We start from the raw sequence: 24,409 nt of genomic DNA, 5'->3' as shown, positions 1-24,409 counted from the left end.
GCCCTGCACCCCATGGGAGACCAGGAGAAGCACCTGGCTCCTGCCATCGGATCAGCGCGGTGCGCCGGCAGCAGCGCGCCTACCGCGGCGGCCATTGGAGGGTGAACCAACGGCAAAGGAAGACCTTTCTCTCTGTCTCTCTCTCTTACTGTCCACTCTGCCTGTCAAAAAATTAAAAAAAAAATTAAAAAAAAATTAGAAAAGTCATTACCTAATAATGAAGAGTTAATTCAGCAAGAGGAAATGACATGTAAACTCAATGAGAAGCAAACAAATAAATATAGCAAATATTAATAAATCTAGAAGGAGAGACGGACTCCAGTGCAATATCAGCAGGGAATCTGAACACCCCATTTTCAACCATGGGAAGAGTATTCAGAAAGATCAGCATTCAAACAGCAGAGTTACACTGCACCTTAAATAATCTGAGCCTAATCGACATCTACAGAACATTCTATACATTTCCATAATACACTCTTTTCTTTTTTTTTTAAGATTTATTTATTTATTTGAAAGGCAGTTACAGAGAGGGAGGGAGGGAGGGAGGGGGAGAGAGAGGGAGGGGGAGAGAGAGAGAGAGAGAGAGAGAGAGAGAGAGAGAGAGAGAGAAAGGTCTTCCATCTGCTGGTTCATGCCCCAGATGGCCACAATGGCCGGAGCTGTGCCAATCCGAAGCTAGGAGCCAAGAGCCTCCTCTGGGTCTCCCACATGAGCACAGGGGCCCAAGAACTTGGGCCATCGTCTACTGCTTTCCCAGGCCACAGGAGAGAGCTGGATTGGAAGTGGAGCAGCTGAGACACGAACTTGAGCTCATATGGGATGCCAGTACCACAGGTGGCATTTACCCGCTATACCACAGCACTGGCCCCATACACGTTCTTTTCAAAAGCATATTAAACAATGTACAGGACAGATCACATGGTATGTCACAAAAGAAGTCTCAGCAGATGTTAAAATATTGAAATAACATTATCTTTTCTGACCACAATGTAACTCAAGCAGAAATCAATAACAAGGAAAACAAACTTAATAATTAAACGATTTACTCCTAAACACTCAATGGATCAAGAAAGAAATTAAGAAGGAAACTAAAATTTTTTTGAAACACACAGAAATGGAACCACAACATACAAAATCTATGAGATATAGCGCAAGCAATACAAGAGAAATTTAAAGAAAGCAATGCTGATGTCACACACACACACACAATGTGGCAGAGGAGATCTCAAATTAACAACTTATCACCTCAAGGAAATAGAAAAATAGCAGCAACTCAAAATCAAATTTGGTGGAAGGATATAAAGATGTAAAGATCAGAGAATAAATGAAACCAAAACACACAAAAGATCAATGAAGCAGAGTTGGTTCTTGGGTCCAGCACTGTGGCGTAGCAGGTAAAGCTGCTGTCTGCAACGCTGGCATCGCATATGGGTGATAGTTCATGTTGTGGACACGCCACTTCTGATCCAGCTCCCTGCTAAGGACTTGGGAAAGCAGAGGAAGATGGCCCAAGTGTGTGGGTCCCTATGTCGGAGACTCTAGTGAAGCTCCTGGCTTCTGGTTTCAGACTGGCCCATCCAGGACTGTTGCAGCCATCTGGGGACTGAACCATTGGATGAAACATCACTCTCTCTCTCTCTATTTCTCTCTCTCTTTCCCCCTCTCTCTGAAACTATGCCTTTCAAATAAATAAATAAGTCTTCAAAAATAATGAAGTTGGTTCAATAAAAAATTGATAAACCACTAGATAGATCAAGAAAAAAAAAGATTAAATAAATAAAATCAGAAATGAAAAGGGAGACATTTCAACCTATACCAGAAAAATGCTAAGGATCGTATGAGATTATTATAAATAATTGTATGCCAATGAACATGATAACCTAGAAGAAATGGACAAATTCCTAGACCCATCCACCTTAGCAATATTGAATCATGAAGAATCAGAGTACCCAAAGAAATAATGAATAACAAGATTAAATCATTACTTAAAGTCTACCATCAAAGAAAAACCTGAGACCAGATTATTGCACTGCAAAATTCTGCCAAAAATTTAAAGAATTAACAACAGACCTTCTTATTTCCAACAAACAGAAGAGGAGGGAACTCTTAAAGACTCGTCCTTTGAAGCAAACATTACCTTGATATCAAAACCAGTCATGGACAAAACAAAAGCAAAACAAAGTTACAGGGCAATATCCATGATGACCGCAGATGCAAAAACATTCCACAAACTATTAACAACCCAAATGCAACAGCACATTAACAAGATTAATTATCATGATCAAATGAGATTCATGCCATGGATGAAAGTTCAAAATACACAAATCAATAAGTGTGGTATGACACATTAAAGAACGAAGGACAAAGCAATATAATCAGCCTAACAGATGCAGAAAAGTCATCTGATAAAATTAAACATTTCTTCATGATAAAAACTCTGAACAAATTATGTACAGAAGGAATACAACTCCAAACAAAATCACAGAGGCCATCCGCAACAAGCCAATCAAACTGAATTGGGAGAAGATGAAAGCTTTTCTCTAAGATCTAGAACAAGAAAAAGATATCCACTTTAGTCACTTTTTTCAACACAGTACTGGAAGTCCTAGCCAGAACAAGGGAAAAAACATAGGCAAGGAAAAAAGGGGACACCCAAGTTGGCAAGAATAAAGAGTGGACATCCAAAATGGAAAGGAGGAAATCACATCATCACTGTCTGCAGATAACACGGTTTATGTATGGAAAACTCCGAAGATCTCACTAAAAGTCTATTAGAACTAATAATCAAATTCAGGAAAGTTGTAGGATACAAGATCAGCGTACAAAATTCAATAGCATCAGAGGATATTCAAGATGGCCACATAAAGAAGTCCGTTGTTTGCATCCTCTGTCACTAAGATACTCAAAGCAGATACATCTCCACATCAGAGGCAGGAGGAGAGAAGAGAAGCAGGAACACAGTGGGGAAAACCTAACAGGCATGGCAGCTTGGAGAGTGCAGAAAGAGGAACAAGGTGGTGCCTGAGGCCCCAGGGCTTCGGATTGTCTATTATAGGTAAGAGAGGGAACAGAACATAGGGGGAGACCATCTACACAGCCCTCTCACGCAGACAACCCTCCCAGAGAGGAATCCCGCTGTCACAGATCAGCAACTCAGTGGGTAATGCTCCTGCAAACACTTGGGGCTCCACACTTTGGTGGTGGAACCCATACAGTTCCCCATGGCCAACTTCTCAGAGCGAGGATTGTGGTGGGGAGGCTTCATCTTGAGAGGGAAGCTGGTTAAAAGAACTGCTTGCTTATCTTCTTTCCTGGAAATCCCAGAGACCTTGCTGCATTTAGCAGGGCAGACGGAACCACACAGGTCCAACTGAGAACAGCAGGGTACCCATAGCACTCTGCACTGCAGTAGACAGTGAGGCCAGGGCACTAGAGTAGCCCCTTGTGCTCTGGAAATAGGAGGCAAGCCCATCAGAACTGAACCATCCTCTTTCCACTGCCTCCTCTCCCAGACCATTTGAAAAACTGAAGGCTTCTCTGTACCCTCCAAGTCTGACAGGGGGATTCAGAGCTCCCTGTGCAGCAGGGATGGATCTCATTGTGGGGTGCGGGGACATACCACAGAGAGACTGGCTGATCTGCATGGGACACAAGCCTGGGTGGGTGAAGTATGAGCTCTCTGTAAGCTGTCCATCAGCTAGTTCACCCTGGCACAGGGAAAAGTTGGGACCATGAACATACCAATTGGCTCCAACATCCCCTGCCCTCACTGAGGTTAGCCAGAGATGCTCCACTTTACTTGTCTTGGATGTCACTCTGGACTCTTGTCCCATCCACAAATGGTGGCCTGAGCTCTCCAGCTCCACCCAGCACACACCCCAGGACTGTAAGCCTTAGGTGGTCCAGCAATTCCCTGATGTACCTCTCCAGGAATAAAGGCTTCAATCACAAAAACCATCCTCCAAAAGTGATAGAAATGAATATAAACATATATAAATTATATATATAATAAATGTACATGATAGATGTACAAAAATCAATGTAGGAACACAAGAAACATGAAAAAGGAAAGTAATATGACTCCCCAAAAGAAAATAACACATTAATATTGGACTATGAAGAAAGGGAAATTGACAAAATGCCTAAAAAAGAATGCAAAAGAATGATTATAAGATTATTCAAACACACAAGGAAATAGTTAAATAAAAGTAGAAATTCAGTATGTGACATTGATAGAATATAGCAAAAGAAATTTCAAAAGTGAAGTATTCAAAGACTGAATAGGAAAAGGAGGAGAAAGAAGGAAAGGAGTGTGGGCAGGTGGGAGGGCAGGGTGGGAAGAATCACTATGTTCTTACATTTGTATATATTAAATGCATGACGTTTGTATACCTTAAATAAAAATTTTCTAGGTTAAAAATGCATACAAACACCATGCTATGCTATGTTAAAAAAGAATTGAAGTATTCAATAAGACAAATAACAAAGTAAGAAGCCTTAACAACAGACTAAATGAAGCAGAAGAAAGAATATCTGGTCTAGAAGATGTATCTTTGGAAGTATATCAGTCAGACAAAAAAAGAAGGAGAAAATTACAAAGAATGCAGTGTTTGGAATCTATAAGATACCATCAAGTGACTAAATACATGAGTCTTAGGAGTTCCTGAAGAAGCAGAAAAGAAGAACTCTTCAATAAAATAGTTCCAGAGAACTCTTCAATAAAATAGTAACAGAAAGTTTCCTCAATTCAGAGAAAGATATGGACACCCAAATACAGGAAGTGTATAGAACTCCAAATAGGCATGATCAGAAAAGATTCTCATGACACATCATAGTCAAACTTTCAAAGATACAACATAAAGAGAACCTCCTAAAACCTGCAAAAAAGAAATGCCAGGTCACTTTTAAAGGAACTCCCATTAGATTGAAAGCAGATTTCGTAAAAGAAACCTCACAGGCCAGGAGAGAATGGACAGATATAGTACAACTTCTAAGAGGAAAAAAAAAAAAAAAAAACTTCCAACCCAGAATACTTTATCCAGCAAAACTCTCATTCATAAATGAAGGTGAAATAAAGACCTTCCAAGACAAGCAAAAATTGCAAGAATTTGTCACCACCCAAAGAGCCTTATAAATGATACCTAAGGATGTATTGCATATAGAAACAGAAAAAGATAATCAGCACCATGAAGAAATGTGAAGGCAGAAAACTTCCTAGTAAAAGAACAAAGGACATTCAAAACAAACAATATGAGTATTTATGGAAAAATACTTACCAATAATGTAAGTGTACTATATTCCCCAATTAAAAGATACTGACTGACTAAATGGATTTAAAAAAAAAAAAAGAAGAAGAAGATCCATCTATATGTTGGATATGAGAAACACACTCACCAACTAGGATACACACAGAATAAAAGTGAAAGGACAGAAAAAGATACTCCATGCAAATGGAAATCAAAAGCTGGCAGTGTAGATATATTCATATCAGAAAAAAAGTAGACTTTAAGAAAATCATTAGACAAACAGACAGTCATTATGTAATGAGTAAGGGATCAATTCACCAAAAAGATGTGACTGCACTAAATGTATATTCATACAATGCCAGTGTACATAGTTTTATAAAACAAGTGTTTATAAATCTAAAGGGAAACATTTCTCCAATACAATAATATTTGGGGACTCCAACACCACACTTTCATCAATGGATAGATCAACCAGATTAAAATACCAACAAAGAAACAACACAGATAATCTATACTCTAGACCAAATGGACTTAAGAGATATCTACAGAACACTGCATCCCACAGCTACAGAATACACATTCTTTTCATCAGTACAAGAAGCATTCTCTAAGAGAGACCATATATGAAGTCACAAAACAAGTCTCAAAAAACTGAAATTGTATCAGACATCTTTTCTGACCACAATCGAATGAAGCAGGAAATTAACAACAAAAGCAACTCTAGAAAATATACAAACACATAAATACTGAAGCACACGCTTTTGAACAAACAGTGGGTCATAGAAGAAATCTAAAGGAAAATTAAAAAAAAATCAGGAAATAAATGAAAACACAACATATTTAAAACTTATGGAATACTAAAAAAGCTAATACTAAATACTAAAAAAGGACAGCTGAAAGAAATAAGCAACTATAGCAAAAAATTGGAAAGCTAACAATCTCATTCTTCTTAAGGACCTAGAAAAACAACAAATCAAACCCAAAATCAGTAGGTAGAAAGAAATATCATAATTAGAGAAGAAATAAGCAAAACAGAAATCAAAAAAGCTATATAAAAGGTCAGTGGAATGCAGATCTGTTTTTTTGAAAAAATAAAGAAAATTGATAAATCGTTAACCCAACTAATCAAGAAAAAAAAAAAGAAGGCCAAACTAATAAAATCAGAGATGAAAAGAGAATATTTTAAAAGATACCACAGAAATAGAATCATTAGGCATTGTTATAAACAAATATACATCAACAAATTGGAGAATCTAGGGGAAATGTGTAGATTTCTGGACACATATAATTACCAAAATTGAGTCATGAAGACATAGAAAACCTCAATACAGCAATATTCATGGCTGAAACTAAATCACTAATAAAGAGCTTCCCAACAAAGAAAAACTCAGGATTGTACACTTTCACTGCTTAATTCTACCAACTTTTAAGAAATAACTAACACCAGTTCTTAAAGTATTCAAAACAATTAAAGGAGAAGGAAGAAATCCTTCCAAACTCACTAAGAGGCCAGGACTACCTTAATTCCCAAACCAGACAAAGACACAATAGAAAAAGAGAACTTTAGCCCGATATTCCTAATGAACATAGATGCAAAAACCCTCAACAAAATACTACCAAATCAAATCCAACATCACATCAAAAAGATTATACACTGACAATGTGGGATTTATCCCAAGGATGCAGGGATGGTTCAACATACACAAATCAATAAATGTGATACATCACATCAACAAAATGAATGACAAAAGCCTTATGATTATCTCTGTAGATGCAGAATAAGCGTTTGATAAAATACAACATCCTTTGATGACTAAAAAACTTTTAAAAAGTTGGATATAGGAGAGACACACCTCAACACAACCAAGGCGACACATGACAAACCCAAAGCCAATATTTTAAACAGGTAAAGCTGCAAGCATTCCCACTGAGATTTGAAACCAAATAAGGATGCCCATTCTCACCACTATATCCAATACAGTTCCAATATATTATCTAGTATAGCCAGAGCCATTAGGCAAGAAAAGAAATCAAGGGATACAAATTGGAAAGGAGAAACAAATTATACCTATTAACAGATGACATGATCTTGTGTATAGGAGAACCAAAAGAATCCACTAAGACTATGAGAACTTAGAATTGGCAATGTTTCAGGACATAAAATCAACACACAAAAATCAATAGCATACTTATACACCAACTCTCTGTTCTGGCTGAGAAAGAGCTTACAAGATCAGCCCCATTCACCATAGCTACAAAAATAGTTAAATATATTTGGATAAATTTAACCAAGAATGTGAAAGATCTCTACAATGAAAACAGGAAAACATTAGTGAAAGAAACAGAAGAGGACACAAAAGAAATGGAAAATTATACTGTGCTCATGGGTTGGAATAACTAATATCATCAAAATGTCCAAAAAACCCAAAGCAGTTAACAGATTCAATGCAATCCCAATAAAAATTCCAAGAATATTTGTCACAGAATTAGAAAAAAATAACCCTAAAATTCATATGGAAACATAAACCATCTCAAATACTCAAAGTAATATTAAACAACAAAAACCAAGCTGGAAGTATCACAGTACCAGAATTCAAGACATAACATGCAGACCAATGGGACAGAGTGGAAACCCCAGAAAGTAAGCCATGTTTCTACAGCCAACTAATCTTTGACAAACGAGCTAACAATCATTCCATGGAGAAAGGATAATCTCTTCAAAAAATGGTGTTGGGAAAATTGAGTTTCCATACGCAAAAGTTATATCCTGTACAAAAGTCCAGCTCACAATGGATCAAGGATCTAAACTTAAGACTAAAACAATCAAATTACTAGAGAAAAACATAGGGGAAACACTACAAGACAATGGCCTAGGAAAAGACTTCTTGGCTAAGATCCCAGAAGCACAGGCAATAAAAGCAGAAATGAGATTTCATCAAGCTAGAAGCTTCTGCACAGCAAAGGAAACAACCAACAAAGTGAAGAGGCAACCAGCAGAATAGGAGAAAATATCTGCAAGATATGTAGCTGATAAAGGATTAATATCCAAAACATATAAGGATCTCAAGAAACTCAACAACAAAATAAACAGCCCAGTTGAGTAAGGAACAAAGGATATGAACAAGCATTTTTCCAAGTATGAAATACAAATGACCAACAGACACATGGAAAAATTCTCAGTATCACCAGCAATCATGGAAATGCAAATACAAACCACAATGAGGAATCACCTCACCCCAGTTAGAATGACTATTATCTAAAAATTTTAAAATAACAAATGCTGTTGAAGATGTGGGGAAAAAAGTGTCCTAAAACATTGTTGGTAGAATGTGAAGTGATAAAACCATAATGAACAAAATATGAATATTTCTCAGAAAAACAGGTCTACCATATTACGCAGTTATCTGACTCCTGGGAACATATACAAAGGAAATGAAAGCAGTCTATGAAAGAGGTACTTGCACTCCCAGGTTTACAGCAGCTCAACTCACAGTAGCAAATATATGAAATCAATTTAGATGTCATCAACTGATGACTGGACTTAAAAAGATGATATACATGCATGATGGACTATCACTCCATTATGGGAAAAAAAATAAATCCTGACATTTGCAACAAAATGTAAGAAAAAAGAGATCAGTATGCAAAGTGAATTAAGTCAGACCCAGACAAATATTATGTTTTTTTTTCTTATATATGGAGTTTAATATATAGATGGAATAGAAGATTGTGTGGATGTTATATCATTTATTACTTAGTTATAAATATTGCTTCATTATTCATACCACATAAAGACAATGTACTCATTTTTCCCCGTGTTATGATAATTGTCATGAATTGCTCATTCTGTGATATTAATATCTCTATTTTCAAGAAAAATAATATTTATCTGTATGTATATAGTATCTACATTTGAAATAAATGTGGCAAAAATATTTTAAAAAAATCAACATAGGGCTGGCGCCATGGCTCACTTGCTTAATCCTCCGCCTGTGGCACTGGCATCCCATATGGGCGCCGGGTTCTAGTCCCGGTTGCTCCTCTTCCAGTCCAGCTCTTTGCTGTGGCCCGGGAGGGCAGTGGAAGATGGCCCACTTCTAGGAGACCAGTAAGAAGCACTTGGCTCTTGGCTTTAGATCAGTGCAGTGCCAACCGTGGCAGCCATTTGGGGAGTGAACCAATGGAAAGAAGACCTTTCTCTCTGTCTCTCTCACTGTCTATAACTCAACCTGTAAAATAAATTAAAAACATAAAATAAAACATAAAAAACATCAACATAAAAGTCACTATCATTGCTATACAACAATAGTGAATTTTCTGAAAAAAAAATCAAGGAAGAAACCAAATTTTCTAATAGCTACTAAAAAAAATAAATATCTTGATACAAATTTAACCAAGGAATTGAAAGAGCTCTACAATAAAAACTATAAAACATGGATGAAAGAAACTGAAGAGGACACAATGAAATGTAAAGACATCCTGAGTTCTTGGATTGGAAGAATTAATACTGCTAAAATGGACATAATGTCCAAATCAAACTACAAATACAGTGAATCCCCATCAAGATACCAGTGACTTTCTTCATAGAGCTAGAGAAAATAATCCTGAATTCCAGGTAAAATGAGAAATTCCAAATAGCCTAAGCAATCTTGAAAAAAAAAATGAAGAGGCATTACACTGTCTAACTTCATATTGTATTACAAAGACTTGGAAATGAAAATAGCATAGTGATGACTTAAAAACAGACACATGGACCAATGGAACAGAACAGACAGCATAGAAGTAAACCAATACCTCTATAGCCAGCTGATCTATGGCAAAGGTGCTAAGAACATGCATTAAAGACAAGACAGACTTTTTAATAAATGGCCCTGGGAAAATTGGACATTCACAAGCAGAAAAATGAAATTAAACCCATATTTCTCACCATGCACAAAAATCAACAAAAAATTGATTTTGAGTTGACCTGAAAGTAGGGAACTCCTAGAAGAAAACACCTAGGGGAAATACTAGGACATCAGAGTGAATGAGGATTTTTTGGATGAAACCCCAAAAGCACAAGAAACAAAAGCAAAACTAGACAACTGGAATTTCATCAAACTAAAAAGCTTCTACACAGCAAAGAGAACAATCAACACAGTGAACAGACAAGCTACAGAATGGAGGGAAATATTTGCAAATCATATATCTGGCAAGGGGTTAATAGCCAGTAAAAATAAGGAATTCAAACAATAGCAAAATCAAATAAAAAACCTACCAAATAATTGGGTTTTAAAATGGGTAATAGATGTAAATATTTTCAAGAAAAACATATAAATCACTAACAGTCCATGGAAAAAATAATAAACATTACTAAAGATCAAGAGAATTCAACTGAAAACTGCAATATCACCTCACTCTAGTTAGATTGGTTATTAACCCAACACAAAAAGGTAACAAGTGTGGTGAGGTTATGGAGAAACGAGAACCCCTGTACAGTGTGGGTGGGAAAGTAAATTAATATGGAAAACAGTGAGAAGTTTTCTCAAAAAATTAAAAACAGAACTACCATATGACCTAGCACCACCATGGGGTGTATATTCAAAGGAAATCAGCTTGTAGAAGAGCTATCTGCATTCACACGCTCATTGATGAATTGTCAAGATAGTTCATCGATGAACTGTCAAGATAGGTATCAACCTAAGTGTCCAATACCTGATGAACACATAAAGCAAATGTGGTACAAGTACACAATGGAATATTATTTTCCCCTTAAAGGAACTAAATCCTATCATGTGCTACGCACAGATGGAACTGAAAGTTATTGTGTCAATATGAAATAAACCAAGCACAGAAAAAAAGTATTTCACTACTGTTTTCATGTGGAATCTACAAATGTCGATCTCAATGAAACTGAGAGTAGAACGGTAGTTTAGGAGACTGGGGAGAGTAGCAGGGATGGAGACACAAGGAAAAGTTGACTGACCGGTACTAGATTGCAGTCACGGAGGAGAAAGAAGTCCTAGTGTTCTAGTGTACAGTAGGGTGAGTATAGATGTGGTACAATAATGTGTACAAAATAATGTGTACAAAAATATGTACCACATATTTTCCTTACCAAAAAACCCCAAAGTTTGCACCATAAAGAAAGGACAGGTTTATCCTGAACTGAACATTACACAATACATTGCATGTATCAGGACATTACGTGGTACTTCCATAAATATGGGCAATTTTACATAGATGTTAAAAAACTATAAAGTTTTTAAAAATCTTTTAAACATATAGAGATGAGAAAAACATCCTAACTATCAGAATATGAGATGAACGTCATAAATGAAAGAACGAGCTTATGGGGGCTGGAGGGACTCACTTTTAGTTAGTGTGATCAGAAGTGTGTTACCCAAAAAGTGTATTTCCTTCAATCATTTCTTATTCATTCATTCAACAAACAGGTTTATTTGCAAAATACCAGGTGCCATTACACATTGGGGATGCGGAGATGAAAGTCTGGAAGGTGCAGTCTGGATTAGCAGGGAGCACCCAGGCCAAAGGGGGAGACGGTAAGTAAAGCAACAGATGACAGCACACGGTCTGACAAACAGCGTTACTGAGCGAGCTTGTGCCACATGCCTCGTCTGTATCTGTACTGGTTTGCATTAGGAAAGATATCATTCACGCCACCCTTATGCCTGAGGACCTCACTGTGATAGCAGGCAAAACAGACCAATGGCAACAGCTAGGTCCGCGTTTCCTGAAGCCTGATGCATAGAAAAAGCAATAGTTTTCATGGTAAACCTATCATTTTTTAAAATATGAGAAACATAAATTTTCATTAACACAGCTGAATAGTAGTGTGCACTGGCCACTTACCTAGTTTAAAATCCATTTAATTTAGAAAGAGTGAAAGTAATCCCAACATCTAGTTAAAATACTTCATTAAGCTTTGATTGTTATTGGTTCATAATTACTGTTTCTTTTATCTCTACCTTGAACAGTTTTCATGGAATTAACTGAACCATAATAATCAGGGCTTTTTCCCCCCTTCTTTTTAAAAATTTTATTTAAGTTATACAATTTTCATGTATTTCACACATACAGATTTAGGAACATAGTGATGCTTCCCCCCACCCTCCTTCCCACCCATGCTCCAACCCTTCTTCCTCCTCCCTCTCCTATTCCCACTCCTAATTTCTACAAAGATCTATTTTTCAGTTTACTTTCTGCATGTAAGGTTAACCCTATAGTAAATAATATGAAGAAGAAAACACTGCTCCTCAACAGAAGAAACAAGGGCCATAAACAATCACCAAATCGCAACACATCCTTTTACTCCAATACATTACATTTTGGATACTCTACTAGTTGCCTCAAATCAGGGAAAGCATATGAAACCTGTCTTTTAGAAACTGGCTTATTTCATTAAGTAGAATGGTTTCCAGTTGCATCCATTTTGTTGCAAAAGACAGGATTGCAATTTTTTTTTTACAGCTAAGTAGTACTCCATAGTGTATGTATATCATAATTTCTTTGTCCAGTCATCAGTTAATGGACATCTGGGTTGATTCCATATCTTAGCTATTGTGACTTGAGCTGCAATGAACACGGGGGTACAGATAGCTCTTTCATATGCTGATTTCTTTTCGTCTGTTCCCCTACTCTTTTTTTTTTTTTTTTTTGACAGGCAGAGTGGACAGTGAGAGAGACAGAGAGAAAGGTCTTCCTTTGCCATTGGTTCACCCTCCAATGGCTGCTGCGGCCGGCGTGCTGCGGCCGGCGCACCGCACTGGTCCAACAGCTTCCACTTGCTTTGGATGTTAAAGCTGCTTTTCTCGCAAATGTGTGTAGGCAACTTCTTCCAACCCACTACTGTCGTTAGAGAAACAGTACAGCTATTTCTTCTCAATTCAATTTACAACGATAAACATGTACCAAATGGTCACCACGAGATTTTAAGATACAAAGGTGAGTAAATCACAGTCCATTGCTTCAATGAGTTTATAATGTACAATGGAGTTCCAGGAAGTTTAAAAAAAAAAAAAAAGAGGCAATTGCCTGGTCAGGGAAAATTATCATTATGTGCCCAAATAGGCTTCCAAATTATCCGCGTGCTAAGAATGATGCTTCATTAAGTTATTCATTTCTCTGCTTCTGGCAACTCAGCCAGAGGGAAAAAAATAGTTCTTTGATTGCACATGTTGTTCCTGACCCATATAAAATCCAAACAAATACTTGTCTACAGGAAAAAAGAAGTCTTTTCTTCATCACCAGGCAAATTTCCTTTAGCTTCTGTCCTCCAACAGGTGTCTGAATGCTGTCAGTCCATCACATTCAAATTACCAGCTCATTACAACACACCTCTTTGCCAGTCTCTCCCACAGGGGTTGCGCCCCTATTTACAACAGAGGGTATTTTCCATACTTTCACAAGGTTATGCACGAATTATATGTGGGTGTTATGTGTGCATAATATAGTCACACATGAGTATATAAATGTGTGTATATATATATTTAAAATTCCGATTATTAAATATAAACCCCCTACATACTAGACAAACCCAGTCTCCAAAAGCTCAGAACCATCAAAGGAAATAAAATAAATAACTTTAAATAAATTCAGTGCAACACTAACACATTCTTCCAAACAAATTAATGTTATTTGTATACAAGCCTTGTTTATTTATTAGGCTTCTGCACTATGTAGTAGATGAACAGGAATTTTGTTTATAAATTCTGAAGACCCTGGGAAAGAAATTTACCTTTAGGATTTTCATACAGTCACCATGAAATATGGAAGAAGATGAAGATTTACCAACCTGTTCTTTTGAAAACCATTGTCGAAGTAATTTTAATGATTTGCAACCGTGTTTCCTCTAAGCAGCTGATAAACAAGCAGCAATAACGGCACCTTTCCCTCAACGACCGTCCTTGGTCACAGAGACTTACCCAGATGCTGTCCTCTTGCCGATACTGTTTCCAGTTCCTGCCACTGTCGCTGAACATCAGGAGGTAACTGGTCACCCAGTTGGAGCTGCCGTAACCCCCTTGGGTGGCCACAGAGGTGATCTCCATTCTCTCTCCAAGGTCAATCTGCAACCACTGGTATTTGTTCGACACAAGTGGAGACCAGCCGCCGGCTCCTTTCGGGATGACAGAAGGAGAAGAAAATGGGAAAAGAAGGATTAGGTGAAAAAGTCTACTTAGAGTCAAAATGCCAGCAACTGTCATTCCTTTACGGCACTTAAGAAAGTTAAATTTTCAAAGTATGAAACTCTCATAATTATAGAAAAATATATAGAACATTAAGAATTTCTTGTAAACGGAGAGAACTTGTATGTTAACTATGTTCACTTTCAGGCCCCTAGCTTTGAGAGAACAAGTGGTCTCCCCAAATGTCTGAAGTGCTTCATTAAGTGGTTGTGCAACGTTGTCAACACTGGGAGCTAGCATGCTTACTGCCCAGGTGTGTGAATCAGGAATGGTTTGGACTTTGATCCCTTTGCCCAGGGCTGGGTACAGGGAATGCCGCCTACTGCTGGTGAAAGTAGACAATACCTTTGATTGTTGAGACTTCTTGGAGAAGCAAGTAGAGTGCATAGTTAAACCTTGTGAAACAAAGATGGTCAAGAACAGTCCTTGCCCTCATAATCTTAGGAGAGGGATGGACATCAAAAAGCTGTCCATGGCACACGTGAAGGGGCCGGCATTGTAGCAAAGCAAATAACGCCGCCCGCAACTCCAGTTCACGTCCCAGCTGCTCCACTTTGACCCAGCTCCCTGCTAACGGCCGGGGAGAAGCAAAAGACCGCCGAAGCGTTTGGGCCCCTGCTATCCTCATGGAAGACTGGATAAGTTCCTGGCTTCAGCCTGGCCCAGCACTGACCATTGCGGCCATTTGAGGAGTGAACCAACAGATGGAAGATTTCTCTCTCTCTTTCTCTCCCTTTCTTCTCTATGATTTGACTTCCAAAATAAACAATCAAATCTTTCAAAAAAAAATGTATGAAAAGTGTAAATAGTGAGGCATGTGCAGAGAAGCATAACCTAATAAAAGATGGAGAGTTCTGTGCCGTGGTGGATTGGAGCCGGCTTGCAACAGTGCCTGGGAGGTAACTATTCAAGTTTCAGTTCTGTAAGCCAGGTATGAAGTAACCATCTTCGAAACTGGCCAGGGTGGAAGCTTTAAACCATGGAAAGCAGGGAACTCTACAAACAAGCACCTGTTCGCACCCCAGCTAGTTTAGCAGCGCAACACTGGCTCCATCCTACCTGGGGAGGGAAAGCAGCAGGCGAGAGGGGGAGGGAAGCGAGACCCGGGAAAGCGCCATGCACCAAGTGCAAGTGCAGCTTGAGCACTTACAAGGGAAAGAGAGCAGTCTGACACATAGTCAAAACGGTCGAGTGGAAGGGACTGTTTCATTTCACCCGGCACACCGGGAATATTATAGATGTGCCTCCCACAGACCGTAACATGGTCCATTAATCATGACAAACACGTTATTCTAACAGGATATGTTACAATAGGGAAAGCTGGGCGTGGTTTACACATTGTGACATCCTACAACACAGGGTGTTAACAATGAGGAGATGGTGTAGGGGATGGGGGAACTCTGTGCTCCTTTGCAATTTTTGATTTGTAAATTTAAAACTCTTTTGAAATAAAATGTTTTCGAAAAGTGCACGGAAAACAAAACCAAAAGGTGGACTTCTCTTGGTGCAAACATTCTGAAATTCATTCATTGTTTTTTCAGAACGTGCATTTTCAAAAAGTTTTTGCACCCAAATAAACCTCTTTTACCTCCATTTTCCACAAACTTTGTGACACCTACTCATAAGAAAAGATGGCTCACTCTCCCAGTTTAATATAATTTTGGCCACTATTTGGGGAATTTATTTAATATTGAGATAACTAATTATGTAAGTATTATATAATCATTGAAAAAGTTATGCAATTGGGTTTGACACATTCTTGAATCCATATTTATCTGATATTTGGAGCCTATTAAAATGCAACAGCTGAAGGGGGTGTCGGGCACAGAGTTTAAGGTGCCACTTTGAGATGCCTACACTCCATATCAAAGTGCCTGTGATGGGTTCAGGCTCCAGTTCCACCTCCTGATGCACACCCTTGGAGGCAGCAAGAGACGACTCAGGGAATTGGGCCCCTGCCACCATGCTGGAGACCTGGATTGAGTTCCAGACTCCTGGCTTTAGCCTGGTCCCTGTTTGTAGGTATTTAGAGAGTTAAACAATGGATGGGAGTCCCTCCCTCTCTCTCTCTCTCTCTCTGTCTCTCATTCTCTCCTCTCTAAATTAAAAAGTACATAATTTAAAATGAACCTTCTATGACATAAGCCTCCCCAATAAGAATATCAGCCTTTGTCCCCCCACTCTGCGGCCACCCACAACAGGCTTTAATAATAAGCTCTAAGCTTTTAGAGAAAGGTTACTACTAATTTATACACAGTTTTTAACGCGAGCATTATTTTGGACATCCGTGTGTTACGAAACCTTGTGTACAGGCCCTAGTTCAAAGAAACGCTCAATGCATGCTTTCTCTTCCTCTGGATGGCATGCCGCTGTGAAACCTGAAGGGACACACCGGTGGGGACAACCAGCTCCGAAGACTGAAAGATTCTTTTGATGGTGGGACACAGCAAAGGGGCACTGGGATGTAGGAAAGGCAGAACTCTTTGTGGCATACAACTGCAAACAGCAGAAGGGCACCAGGCGGCCACATGCATGGCCTGGCACCAAGGAACCAGGTAATAAGCTGGAGCTGTAGGAGGCAGCTTACCTACGGCAAGTGGGGAGGGTTAGCTAGGTTCCCTGTGGATTGGCTTATTTGGAAAACATCTCCAGAGGCTCTGGGGCACGGTGTGTTATCTCCAGCTGTCTGTTACCTGGCTCTAGCACAATTGCATAGTGGCCCTGAGAGTGAGAATTTACTATAGGATGTGGACAAGTAGGAACAATATCAGCTGCTCCAGTGGAAACTCATCAACATCTAGCCAGGGCCTCAAAACTGAGTCAAAACAGCATCTTTTCAAAAGCTACACCACAGTGCTCTCTCTTGACAGCGCCACACTGGCTGTGGCCTGCATTAGGATTTAATCCCCAAGATTACTGACTATCTTCTCGTAAGAATTAAACACTTCTTCAAATTTCCTGTTTCTCCAAGTGTCTTCCATTCCATGTACAAAAAGGACCACGTCCTACCTCTCTTTCAAATCTAGGGTATTTTGCTCACACTGAAATATTTGTGGCTGTATTTTTACCATCCACTTTCTCAGTATTTGACATTGAGAAACCTGTGGTTGTCGACGGAGTTTTCTTGGTCACCAATACTATCTACCTTGATTAGGTTAGGGTAGATTATTCTCGTATTTTAAGCAAGAGTTTGTTGGGTAGACACGGACCCTACTTGAATTTGGGGTATGCTGGTGTCATTTGCTTACCTCTGCTGTCTGCCATCCACAAGGGTCTTTTCCTATACGCATAGCAACTTATCTACGAGGAATTTGTTCCGGAATGATCTAAAGCACCTGAAATCAATACCTTAGGGAGTTCTTGAACCTGCAGTGGATGATTTTCAAATCTGAGTGAACACTTCCTCTGTAGCTCATGTCCTGGGATCTGATGAAACAAGATCCGCCTTCCTCCAGTTACTCTACTACATTATAGCTTAATGTTGACTGAACCGGTACTTTGGGTCAGACACTCTGGGAAGACATTGCTCATTCTCAAAATGACCATTTGAAGATGATGAGTCAGATACAGAGAGTGTGAACACCTTGTCCTTGCCCATGGAGCAGATAAAGAGGCATGGAGCTCTGACCCACACAGCAGTGCCTTTCAAATTGTCATGATGGATGACAGTGGCTTCCAGTGGAGGTAGCAAAGGTGGTGCTAATGGGGATAAGGGAGCCTCGGGATGTAGCTTCCAGGCAGTAGGGTCAGCTCCTCTCCCTCCAGCTAAAAATGCACCATGTCTCTAAGTACAGGAACACGATGGGGGTCCTGAATGGATGCATAGTTCCTTCCAGTGTCCTATTTCATCTTAGTGTTCCACCACATGACCCATCCAGGCTACAAGTCTGGGGTCTGACATTAATTAAGCATCCTTGGTTCTGTGATTGCCACAGCTGCCTGTCTCTTAGTATACTGCTCTTTCACTTTTTACAATGAAAAGCAAGGAAAGGGAGGGTGAAGTGTCTTCAACCAGCCATTTCAACCTGGAAGTTCAACGCTTGGGCTCTTGTACCTCTGAGAAAATGAAGAGAATGATGATATTTTGCTTCTTGGTCCCTGTAGTTAATTTTAATGGTCTAATATCAGTAATGAGGTTACTATCATTAATCTGAAAGTCACAGTGCTTCTCTGGCACATCAGCACACCGTTACAGACCAGCATTTTAAAAGCAAACACACAAGAGAAGCACAGCAAGGAAGAAAGAATCGGTGTGACTCTGGTGAGTGACAATCGGATCAGTTCTCTCCAGGAGCAGGAGGAGCCCCTCCTCAACCACTCCCTCTTCCCAGCACTGCTCACGGCTACAGCGGCACTGGCCAACTTGAAACAGTCCCAGTTAATTGACCTTGAACGCTTCAATTTCTTACCTGTGGTGAAAAGGTACTACTGGTATGCAAATTAGGCTATGTCATTAGTTAGGTACACTGATAAAGTAATGGAAATTCATTAGGTTCCAAGCTTTACCAAGTAATTTCAGCCAGAGAAGTTGGCCACAGGGAATGCAAAGATCCCCTTCAGGTTTTAAGCTGTGCAACTCTGCAAATTCACATGGATTAAAGTGGTGATGCAGTGTTATACTTGTTTTCCATCTAAGACAAATGCAGACTAGGAATACGGAAGACGTGAGATATGTACGTAGATACACACACGCGTACATACCTAGAGAAATACAGGTCAAATGATGCTGAGAGACTGGCATGCCAGCCTATGGGACAGGTAAAGTGCAAGTGTAGCCAAGGGCAGACTCCACCAGCTGAGTGCCATCCCCCACACATCGCACCTTCTCGAGATGTACTGCTGTCAGTTACCTTCTTAATAGAATAACTGGCATTTAACTCCAGAAAATGATAAACTGAATTACTATAAAATAAAATATTATAAGGAATTTTTTATTTTCTTTGCTAAACCTTTCAGCTACCAGTCAAATGTAATTTGTCCCTAATGTATTTTTTTTATTTTTATTTTTTATTTTTTTTGACAGGCAGAGTGGACAGTGAGAGACAGAGACAGAGAGAAAGGTCTTCCTTTTGCCGTTGGTTCACCCTCCAATGGCCGCCGCGGTAGCGCGCTGCGGCCGGTGCACCGCGCTGATCCGATGGCAGGAGCCAGGTGTTTATCCTGGTCTCCCATGGGGTGCAGGACCCAAGGGCTTGGGCCATCCTCCACTGCACTCCCTGGCCACAGCAGAGAGCTGGCCTGGAAGAGGGGCAACCGGGACAGGATCGGTGCCCCGACCGGGACTAGAACCCGGTGTGCCGGCACCGCTAGGCAGAGGATTAGCCTATTGAGCCGCGGCGCCGGCCCTAATGTATTTTTAATATGTCAATATATTCAACATTACAGTAAACCAATACCCATAAGACGATAAATTCCATATTTTCGTAACCTTATTTTGTGGTTACTGATACTTCATCCACAAAACAAAAAGAAGATTCTTGCCCTGCCAGTTCATGCTTTCAACATCCAGTCCCTTTGTCCCATCCCACCTTCCTCCTTCTCCAGCCTCACATTTGTTAGTGAGAATTGGCGTAATAAGGTGTCATGAATCTATTCAGATATATTTCTTTACTCTTTTTTTTAAAGATTTATTTATTTATTTGAAATTCACAGTTACACAGAGACAAAAGGAGAAGCAGAGAGAGAGGTTGGTTGGTCTTGCATCCGCTGGTTCACTCCCCAGTTGGCCACAACGGCCAGAGCTGAGCTGATCAAAGCCAGAAGCCAGGAGCTTCCTCCAGGTCTCCCACATTGGTGCAGGGGCCCAAGGACTTGGACCATCTTCTACTGCTATCCCAGTCCATAGCAGAGAGCTGGATCAGAAATGGAGCAGCCGGGACTCGAACCAGCGCCCATATGGGATGCTGGCACTGCAGCCACCAGCTTTACCCAGTACGCCACAGCGCAGGCCCCCAGCCCCTATTCTTATATCATAACCTAAAGGCTCACTGTTAAAAATAAAAGTCACCCCTTTTCATAAGACTCTTAAATGCAGTAGTTTTGCTACGAGAACTAAATTTTAAAAGCATATTGCTTTCTCCAATATTCACCAAGAATGGGAGACTACAGTAGTTGTAACTTTTTGAGTTATAAAACAATCCTTATTGTGATCCAAACAAAAAGACACAATCACAGCAAAGTCGTGCTTTGAAAGTTTGCAGGGGCCGGCACTGTGGCGCAATGGGTTAAAGTCCTGGCCTGCAGCACCAGCATGCCATATGGGCACCAGTTCTAATCCCGCTGCTCCTGTTCCAATCTAGCTCTCTGTTGTGGCCTGGGAAAGCAGAAGATGGCCCAAGTCCTTGGGTCCCGGTACCCATGTGAGAGACCTGGAAGAAGCTCCTGGCTCCTGGCTTCAGACTGGCTCAGCTCAAGCCATTGCAGTCATTTGGGGAGTGAACTAGTAGATGGAAAACCTCTGTCTCTCTCTGGCTCTACCTCTCTCTGTAACTCTGTCTTTCAAATAAATAAAATAAATCTTTTTAAAAAAAAGTTTTCGGGCCAGCGCCATGGCTCAATCGGCTAATCCACCGGCGCTGGCACCCCAGGGTTCTAGTCCCGGTCAGGGCGCCGGATTCTGTACCAGTCACTCCTCTTCCAGTCCAGCTCTCTGCTGTGGCCCGAGAGTGCAGTGGAGGATGGCCCAAGTGCTTGGGCCCTGCACCTGGATGGGAGACCAGGAGAATCTCCTGGCTCCTGGCTTCAGATCAGCATGGTGCGCCGGCCGCAGCAGCCATTGTGGGGTGAACCAACAGAAAAGGAAGACCTATCTCTCTGTCTCCCTCTCTCTCACTGTCCACTCTGCCTGTCCAAAAAAAAAAAAAAAAATTCAGGGCCTGAAGGGACATACAACACAGCATCTCTTATGTCTGTTTGTTGTCTACCACTTTTCAACATCAGATTCTCGAAGAACTTGCTTTTTAATATATGTTGCTGTGAATTGTACAGAAAAATAGGCTAAAAGATTTCCAGTGCCTACTATATGCCAAGCACTCTACCAGAAATTGTATATATGATACGTAAAATTACTAAAATTATCTGGTGAGATGAAGTACGCTTTAACAACTCTTCTTTCAAACAAAACTTAAAAATATTTAAAGAGGGTGTATAAATATTCCCAATATTATGCTAATTGTTTTAGTGTAGGTAAGAACTTCCTTAAATCTGAAACTATTTTAATCTGTATAAGGCTGTCCCTTTAAAAATCACATCAATTTTTCATTCATTATTCCTGAAGTCCTTACAACTACCACTGTTCATAGCAGTATATTTTAGCCCAGGAATATATTTGAGAGATTTATTCAGTGTTATTTAGCAATTTTATTTGGCTGAATGAATTATCCTGAAGCCTCAGATATCCCATCTGCCAAACGTTGGCACTGGTCAAGGCGATACATCTTCCCAGTTTTAAGGAAGAAACAGAAAAAAGAGAGAAACACCTCTTGGTTGTAGACTCAAACTAGAGATAAGAATGAACTCCATCTCCCGGAAATATTAAAAATGGCACTGTAGCCATCCCTGTTACTCCTCACTGACAGGGACTTCACACAGGGGGCAACAACATGGGAAGGAGGAGCAGGCTTCTTCCTGAAGTGCACAGGTGTTCAAAGACACAAAGTACAAGTGAGCATAGCTGAGTGATGATCCTAGTCCCCATGAAGGCACCTGCATTACTAGAAAAATACTTAGCTTCATTAAAATTGTCTTAAGAAAGTCTCTCTCTAAGATATTTTTTTTCAAGTCATTTCATCTAGATTTCCCCAAGAGTCTTAGTTTTCCCAGAGCATTTTGATCTTGACATTAAATTGCAAGAATGTAAGAAAATGGAGAGAACATGGTGTCAATATTTGTTTGGCTCCATTAACTGGTATACGCTGTCCCTGGGCAACCATTGAGAGCCTTTTAACAAGTTTGTATTTTCACCAGAGTAGTTCTTTGTGCTGAAGGAAAATAAGACTCCTGATGTTGTGCAATATGCTGCTGGCCTTTTCTCGGGCTCACTCCTCAATCTGGGCGTGCCCTGCACCAATCACATTCGCTATTTCAGGGGCAGGCAGGTGGCCCTGAGCCCGGCCAGGAAGCAATTCCAGGATTTGGTTGGAACCACTGGAGAAGAGCCATCTTTCTGCTGTGCACGCAGAGAGGAGGGGGTATGGACATGAAACTGTAGGAGTTCTTTGGTGAGAACAGTGTCTACGTGACACCAACGTGGAGAGCAGCAGAGTAGAGAGATGCAGGGAGACTGAGTTCCGAGGACACGGCCAGGAGCTCTGGGTCCAGCTGCGCCTCAGTGCATCCCCTGAGCTCTGCGGTCACCTGACCCATTAGTTCTCACGTCAAACCCACTTAGAGTCACTGCTTCTGCAACTCTCCTCTCTCCCATGCTTCAGGGTTGCTTTTCCTCTTCACTTCCATCAATGGACTTGTCATCATCAATGCTGCCATTTTTCCCATTTGAAAAGGGAAAAAAAAATGTTTCTCATGACCCCATCATTTTTTGGCTTCATTTTATATTAACACTCTTCAAATAAGACTTCCGCATCCTACTTGCCAATTTTCCTCACCACATTGTATCTCAGGACAACACCAAGCAGACTTTCTCTCGCTCTCTCTCTACCACTCAAGTGCAACTGCTTTTGTCAAAGTCACTGAAGTACTTTATACGGCTAAATCCAATGGCCAGGATTCAGTCTTCCTAGCACTTGACCTATCTGTGACATTTGAGACTTTGGATCGCTCTGTATGCCTTGATACACTTTGCTCACTTAGCTTGCATGAAAGAATATTCTCTTAGCTTCCCTCCTAACTCAATGGTTGCTCCTTCTCAGTCTCAGGGCTGGTTCTTCCTCTTGGCTCCCATGTTATTTTACAGTTGAGCATCTCCATACCTCTGTCCTTTGCTCTGCTTGGGGACCTGGCTCAGTCTCATGCATTTCAACATTACCCACATGCTCAAAACCCCCTATTTCGTATATCCGCCCACACCTCTTCCTCAAACCCCAGACTTTTATACTCAACTCTCTACTTGATATTGTTAACATTTCCAAAGCTGAACATCCATGCTTTTCCCTAATCCTACTCCATTCACACTTTTCCCCAGCCTCATTTGTGGTCAATTCTGTCCCTCCAGTTTCTCAAGCTAAAAACACAGAATCATTCCTGACTCTCCTTTCTGTCACATCATCCTACCAAATAACCAAAACATGCTGAGTGCTATTCTACTCTCAGGAATTCTGCTGTTCATCCATTTTCATGGATACTCTTGGCTCAAGTCACACTGCTCCTTCCTGGATTCTTGTAATACCCACCTAAGAAGTCTTTATGCTTCTACTTTTGCCCACTAAGATTCTGTCCTCTACACAACAGCTGTAAAATGGCATTCCCATCAATTCCACACACAAAGTCCTCATTATGTGGCCTTACAAGGTCTATCTGATATGCCTTTCTCCCACCGTACCCACCCATTTTTGCCTTTTCTTCTTTTCTTCTTCCTGTCTGCTCTTATTTGAACATGACCTCCAGAAGTTCATGTGTTGACTCTGAATAGCTAGAGCATACTTAAATTACAAAAACAAAGCTGGAGGCTTTGCAATACCATATTTCAAGACAGACTACAAGGCAATTATAATCAAAGCAGTCTGGTACTGGCACAGAAATAGACATGTAGACCAATGGAACAGAATAGAAGTCCCAGTAATTAATCCACACAGCTACAGCCAACTAATCTTTGAGCTAAATGAGCTAAAATCAGTCCCTATAGAAAGGATAATCTCTTCAACAAATGGTACTAGGAAAATTGGATCTACATGCAGAAAAATTTAAAAAGACCCATACCTTATACCTTATACCTTATATAAAAATCCACTCAAAAATGGATAAAGGATCTAATTCTACTGCCTGATACCATCAAATTACTTGAAGAGAATTTCAGGGAAA

The 24,409-nt window shown here is 40.1% G+C and overlaps 1 protein-coding gene across 6 annotated transcripts in view; it reads right to left on the bottom strand.

The window, feature by feature from the left end:
- CNTNAP4 (contactin associated protein family member 4) overlaps positions 1–24,409 on the bottom strand; it is a 291,034-nt gene that overhangs the window by 191,717 nt on the left and 74,908 nt on the right. For 5 of the 6 annotated variants that reach the window (XM_062176397.1, XM_062176399.1, XM_062176403.1 and 2 more), the window contains exon 3: positions 14,171–14,364. In XM_062176397.1, the coding sequence (XP_062032381.1) occupies positions 14,171–14,364 (194 nt within the window). The remainder of the gene's footprint in view (positions 1–14,170; positions 14,365–24,409) is intronic. The other variant, XM_062176398.1, reaches the window with a different exon arrangement.

Source organism: Lepus europaeus, chromosome 19 (genome assembly GCF_033115175.1).
Source record: "Lepus europaeus isolate LE1 chromosome 19, mLepTim1.pri, whole genome shotgun sequence".
Taxonomy (NCBI): Eukaryota; Metazoa; Chordata; class Mammalia; order Lagomorpha; family Leporidae; genus Lepus; species Lepus europaeus.
Note: the sequence above shows the minus strand (reverse complement) of the source record. Positions and strands in the feature narration are given on the sequence as shown.